Source organism: Ochotona princeps, chromosome 10 (genome assembly GCF_030435755.1).
Source record: "Ochotona princeps isolate mOchPri1 chromosome 10, mOchPri1.hap1, whole genome shotgun sequence".
In the NCBI taxonomy this organism is placed as follows: domain Eukaryota; kingdom Metazoa; phylum Chordata; class Mammalia; order Lagomorpha; family Ochotonidae; genus Ochotona; species Ochotona princeps.
Window position 1 is genome coordinate 13426964 of NC_080841.1, and position 6903 is coordinate 13433866.

The window sequence follows — 6903 nt, forward strand, 5'->3', positions numbered from 1 at the left end:
TAAACTGTGCTGTGTGTACACAAGCATGTAGATCATGCATTGTGTGTAGAAGCATGTGGAGTATGCATTGTATATATTTGTGCATGTAATGTAGTCTGTGATTGTGTGCATGTCCATGCACATAGACTACTGGGTCAACTGTGAGTGTGTTGCCTTTGTCCTCCAAGCTCTCTTGGAGCCCAGAGAGGGGCTGAGGGAAGGCAGACAAGCTGGATAAGGGCTCTGTACTCTCCTGCCTGCCCCTGCCTGGGAATTGTGAAGCCTCAGAGCCCTGGCATTTCCTCAGCACTGGCAGCAGCTGGTCATCAGTTGATGGGGCACACCGCACCTCCTGCCCATCCCTATCCCCTCTGCCTGTGGACCATTGTACTTCTTCATTCAGTTCCTTGGTCCTCGCTCACTCTTGAATTCCCAGCGCAGTTGCGCTCTGAGACCTGCTGCTGCTGAGGGGAGAGGGACAGCAACTGGTCAGGGTCATAAGGGGAGGAGGCACCACTGCCTCCTTGCTCAGAATTCTGAAACAAAACATTGTAAAGTCACAAAACAGAACTCCTAACACTCTTGTGTGAAACAGACATCTGTTGGGCCCTGGGCAGCTGCTGTAAGATGCAGATAGCTGCTTTTCCAAACCCTGGAAGAAGATGAAGCTTTTGAACTTCAGGGAAGGAACTAAGTCTGCCTTACCCCTCTGGGTGCCAGCTCTTGCCTCCCATCCCCACCCCAGGTCAACAGGCCCCCATCACCTCTTGTGCCCTCTCCACCCTAGCCTCCAGGGCTATTTTGGGTGTGTACCACTCGGGTTAATCCCCTTAAGCGATGCGCCGTGCTGCCCAGTGCACTCCTGATCAGGGCCCAGCCCTCTGCAAAGGGCATTCTGAGGGGTGGTGCTGTGGGCCTCAGCCCTTTAGCACTGGCATTGCCACCCATGCAGAGCCCCCGTGGGCAGCAAGCTGTGAACCAGAACTGCTGAGAGGAGGCTGCAAGGGACTGAGGAGGCTATATGGGCAACAGGAGGGGAAGGTCAGGAGGCTCTGGCTGGCAGCGACCTGTGGTGACGGGGGTGTAGGGTTTATTTCTCAAGTCCCTAGGGAGAACCTAAAAGAGCTTCTTCTACTCCTGGCTCGGCTGCCTGGCCCCTGGCTGGGTACAGGTGCTAATCCCCAGCCCCTGTAACACCAGGAGGAAGGAAAGGGGTGGGAGTGAGGGGCAGTGCGACTGGAGGCTTTCTTCCTCACTGGGGAAGGAAAGAATGCAGGAGTTGACCTGTTAGGATCTGGTTCCTGCAACACGAGCCAGAGAAGCCTTATGGAGCTGTGGGCCACACACTTGCCAGAGGCTCTGTCTGCCCTCATCTTGGCCTCGTCCCAACCCTCAGCTAACATTCATTTAATGGAGGTTGAGGGAGGCAAGAGCTGTGCGCACAGCTCTGCAGGGGCATTCTCTCTCCAGAATCACACAGAGTCCAGCAAGCAGGCACTTTCAGACACTCACAGCCAAGCAGGAATAGAGAGGCATCTGTGGGGGTAAACACTCAGGCTCCTAACCTTGCTTGCAGGGCAGGGAAGACTGCTTGGAGGAAGTGGTACCTGAGACAGGGAGGAGAAAGAGAAGCTGACCTGGAAGAGGAGGGTGAGAGTGAAGCACTCATGAAGGATGGGGCAAACAGCACGGACGGCCCATGGAGGAAGAAGCGGCCCAGGTCCTTGTCACAGACTAGACCACCCTCCCACCCCTGGCATTACAGCCAAGACATGTTCTTTAAGTACATGCCCTGCCCCCTGGGAAAGCCAGAGCTAAGTCCCAAACTTGGACTACCTCCTATGCCTGATTACTGTCCTTTTTAGTTTTTATTACTTATTCTGAGACAAAGAGAGAGAGAAGGCGAGATCCCATTTCATTGGTTCTCTCTCCAAATGCCTGCAGTGTTAGTGCCAGGCCTGCAGGACACTGGTGTTAGGAGCCGGAGCTGGGACTTGAACCCAGGTATCTGACATCAGATATAGGTATCCCAACTAGCACTGACCTCTAGGCTAAATATCTGCCCCCTCTGTCTGCCTTTTCTTTTTTAAGTTTTATTTATTTTTATCACAAAGCAGATCTACAGAGAGGAGGAAGGAGAGAGAGGAAGATCTTCCGTCCGATGATTCATTCCCCAAGTGAGCCACAACGGCCGGTGCTGTGCCGATCTGAAGCCAGGAACCTGGAACTTCCTCCAGGTCTCCCACGTGGGTGCAGGGTCCCAAGGCTTTCAGCCGTCCTCGACTGCTTTCCCAGGCCACAAGCAGGGAGCTGGATGGGAAGGGGAGCTGCCGGGATATGAACCAGTGCCCATATGGGGTCCGAGTGAATTCAAGGAAAGGACTTTAGCCCACCGCACTGGTCCTTCTCTGTCTACTTTTTTAAAAAGGCATAGCAATTATGACAAATTTCAAATAAACAAAGGTATTTCAAGATGTCTAGAAAGAAAACACTATCAAAGGACAAATTAACTCAGTGCAAAAAAATGTTTTGAAACCCAGGCATAGTTTTTTCTAACACACATTTTCAGTGAACTGGTTGAAAACCCCTCAAAAAACAGACCAGCGTATAGAGAATAGTAGAGAACGGTAATCATTGACACTGTGTCACCCAGCTTCAGCAGCTGCCCCTCACCACCAGCCTTGCTTTGGTTCTACACCACCCATTCAGTTCCCTCATTCAACCAGTTTTCCCCTTAAACACTTCAATATCTGTGTCTATAAAATAAACTTTTCGGGCCCGGCAGCGTGGCCTAGCGGCTAAAGTCCTCGCCTTGAAAGCCCCGGGATCCCATATGGGCGCCGGTTCTAATCCCAGCAGCTCCACTTCCTGTCCAGCTCCCTGCTTGTGGCCTGGGAAAGCAGTCGAGGACAGCCCAAAGCTTTGGGACACTGCACCCGCGTGGGAGACCCGGAGGAGGTTCCTGGTCCCGGCATCAGATTGGCGTGTACCGGCCCGTTGCGGCTCACTTGGGGAGTGAAACATCGGATGGAAGATCTTCCTCTCTGTCTCTCCTCCTCTCTGTATATCCGGCTTTCCACTAATAAAAAAAAATCTTAAAAAAAAAATAAATAAACTTTTCAAAGCATATCTGCAATGCCATTATCATACCTTAAAGGAATGTCCAAGAATTCCTGAACAGAATCCAATATTAAGTCAGCACTTAACTTTTTCTAACCCAAACTTGGTTGTTTATTTATTTGAGGAGAGAGAGAGAGAGACTGTTCCCATCTACTGGTTTATTCTCCAAATGCCTACAATGATGAGGGCTGGGCCCAGGCAGAGCTGGGAGCCAGGTTCCCACATGGGTGGCAGGGACCCAGTCACACCACTACCGCTTCCCTGGTTCTGTACTAGCAGGAAAGCTGGGGCTGGGAGCTGGAGCAAGGTGCTCTGATGTGGGACACACGTACTGACTGGTGTTTTAACCTGCCAGCCTCCACACCTGGCTTTCAGAGCTCTGTCCCTGTTCGCAGGGGCAGGAAGCACAGCCCTCCATCAGTGCCTCTGTAATGACATAGGAGTAAGTGGCCACAGCTCTGCAATACCGTTCTGACCTTCTGAATGCCTCTAAACAGGATCATATATGCCTTAGGACAAGCACTGGCTTGAGTGGCCTTTCTGTACCCTACTGTGGCAGAGAGCACAGATCCCAAAGTTGAGGAGATCACTGATCCACTGTGTGACCTTAGGACAGCCATTCAACCTCACTAAGATGAATTTTCCTCATCTGTATAATGGGAACAAAAATGCTCATTTCCATGGGCCTGTGCTGTGGCACAGCTGGTAACTCTGCTGCCTATGATGCCAGCATACCATAGGGTGCCCAGATCCAGCCCTCTGCTAATGCACCTGGGAAAGCAGCAGAAGTTGCCCCAAGTCCTTGGGTCCCTGCATCTACATGGGAACCCCAGAAGAAGCTCCTGGCTTCAATCTGGCCCAGCCCTAGCTATTGCAGCCATTCTGGGAGTGAGCCAGCAGATGTAAGAGCTCTCTGTCTCTTCTCTCTTTGTAACCGTGGCTTTCAAATAAATCTTTTTTAACATAAATGCACATTGTCCAAAAACTGAGCAGCTTGTGGTTGCTCTGACCACCTGCCTTCCAGCTCCCACTGAGTAGGGAAGGCCTCCCTGGTGAGCGCTGCTGCCAGGCCCACTGCTGTGCCTGCAGAGTAAGGGTGCGATCCCCAGACACCTGGTCTTTGCTTGGGGACTGTTCCCCAGCTGAGCTGATGGGCAAACAGGGCCAGCACAGGGTGCTGAGTGGGGGAGGAGCTGCGCCAGACTTGCTTCTGGCTCCCTTCCCCAGTTCCTGGGTTGTACGTTTGCAGCTGCCGTTTATGGCTTGTAACTGGCTAAGCTCTTCACGAAGGGCTTCACCCTGCGGTCCCTTCTGTTTATGCTTCAACCCTGTGGTCCTGTTAGGACTGCTGCAGGACAGAGGAAGCTAAAGCCCAGGCTGGGTAACTTGTGAGAGACAGCATTGGACCAGGGTTCTCTGATGTTTACATCCAAGTTCATTACCACACACTGGTTAGTGGTGCTCCAGAAGCTACCTGGAGTCAGAATGTACCCCAACTGCCAGCAAGTGCCCTTGGACTGGGTAGAGGAAGTTTCAAGTCAGTGTGCCAGAGGGAACACTAGCCCACACAACACTTTTGCATGTAGACCACTCATGTGTGCACACACCACATACATGCACATGATACTCCTACCCATTTCTGTACTTAGGATCTATCTACAGAAACATGCCTGGCAGGATGCAGGTGCTAGGATGTGGGGTGGGGAAGAGCACTCCCTGCCCCCTTCTGTTTTCCCTGGTTGAGGAAAAGACTCATAAACTACAGCTGCCAGCAGCGTGGGGTCCCTCACACTCTCTGAAGTCCAGATGTCCTGCATTATGAATAATGGCATTTTCCTGTACATCTGGTCTCTGGCAATGGCGGTGGCAGTGGGAGGGGGTATATTGCAGAGCACTGGAGACCCCTGGACTCCAAGCAGTGAGGGAACTGAGGGCCATACTCCAGACGGCAGGGTTTGTGCCTGAGAGCAGGTGGATGGAGGTGCCAGTGCCACACATTGTCTCTGTCCATATCATCTGGTTGGCTTTCCCGAGGCACCAGCCCTCACGCTAAGTCCCATCATTTTCTTCCTTAAATGTCTTAGTATTTATCCATCGTTATTGCAGCTGCCTCCAAGGCAACCATCTTGCCTGCAGGATAATAAATTCCTGACACTCTTGGCTTCCCTTACCAGTGTTTGGCAAAGCCTTAAACACGGGTCCAGGAGGGCAGCAGGGACAGAGTCAGAGTCGTGGCTCCTCCACTCCTTGGCTTCTGTCCTCTCTCCTCTCCCACCCTACACTCCACGTCAGGGCTCTGTCCACCTCCTCCCCATCAACTTGAGGCACCTGGCCAGGTGCAACAAGAGTTCCAGCTGCCAATGTTCTGGCTCTCATATCACTGGGGATGCACATGCTGACAGTGCCTCAGTTTCCACGGTGGTCAAATCAAGGAAGAGTCAAGACTGAACTTGATATTGCAAGAATTTACAAGTGATAGATGAAGTGTGAGATGGGATGAGTGTAGAAGAGAACTCATAGAAAAGTTTTTGTTAGCTGCGACACGCTCTTCCCCCTTGACAAAGGCAGCCTGAAAAGTCACCCCCAGTTGAAGGCTTGTCTCATGGGTCCAGGGAAAGCAAGGGTGGAAGCTGCAGGTGGTTTATGCTGCCCAGGAGGACAGAAAGCGCGCTGCGCTGAACTACACACTGGGCTGGGCGGATGCTGAGAGTGCCCCTGGGTCCCTCCCCTCCTCTTCCTGGTGAGAGGATCCCCGCCCCCCAGCAAAGGGCCTGTCTGCCAAAGGCTTCATTCCAGCCTGATCATTCCAGGGCTGATCCCTCAGCAAGCTCCTCCTCCAAAGATGCCAGCAAACCATAGCAGCCACAGCCCCCTCCTTTGCTGGGACTAAAACTGAGGCTGTTGGGGAAATTGCACGGGACTCAGCGCACAGAGCCTGGCTCAAGGGAACCCATCTGGCCATCACCGCAACCAACATGCAGTGAAATGTGGCATTGTCCTAGCCCTTTGCCCCTCCTTACAACAGGACAGGGCAGCCACAAAGTGAAAGACAAGGTGTGGAGGGACAAGGACCAAGCCCACTTGGCAGGGCCTGCTTGCAGCCCACCTCGCCACCCCCACCCCACAAGCGACCCGAATGGTCTTCGGGGCCTTTGAGCCTACACCTCAGCCAGCTCTGCTGATGAAACAGCCATTGGAGGGAAGCGGGTCAGGCTGCCTGGTGAGGGACCAGCAGGCAGTTCCAGGGCAGTTGCTCCTTTGCCAACCAGACCTGATGTGCTAAGGGGAAAAGCACCCTGGGCCTCAGAGTCAAGGTCTTTCTCCCCTCCTCCCTGCACCCCCCTTCCCAGCTTGTGCTCACTCACGTCCATGGACATCTCCCTCTGAATGAGTTTCTTGGTCTCCTTTTCACAGAAGTTGAGCATGGCTTCCCGGTTGTAGGTGCCGGTGGATGGTTTGTCCGTCAGATCTCTCTGCCGCAGCCCCACAGGAATGCTCCCGTCGGGGTCGACCACGTCCAGCTCCTTCTCCAGCTCTTCCATTTCCTCGGGGGACAGCGTGGACAGCAGGCTGTCAATGTCGGGGTCTTCACTCACCTGCCGGCGATACTTGGCTACCTTAGACATCTTGGCAACAATGGTCTGCAGCTCTTGCCTGCGGCAATGGGTGCTAGTGGGCTGGGAAAGGAGAGAGGTGAACAGTTTGGGATGAACCAAGTGGGCCTGGAGCAAACCCCCAGCTGGTCAAGGACTGCTGCTCACTGCCCCTACTACCCCTTCAGGTGCTGAAGCATTCACTCTACGC

General features: G+C 53.2%; 1 protein-coding gene across 1 annotated transcript in view; it reads right to left on the bottom strand.

Annotated features, from left to right (window-relative positions):
• The window catches only part of LMOD1 (leiomodin 1), a 43217-nt gene extending 36314 nt beyond the window's left edge, over positions 1-6903 (bottom strand). Inside the window, exon 1 of the mRNA XM_058669010.1 lies at positions 6465-6903. Coding sequence (XP_058524993.1) covers positions 6465-6725 — 261 coding nt within the window. The 5' untranslated portion in view covers positions 6726-6903. The remainder of the gene's footprint in view (positions 1-6464) is intronic.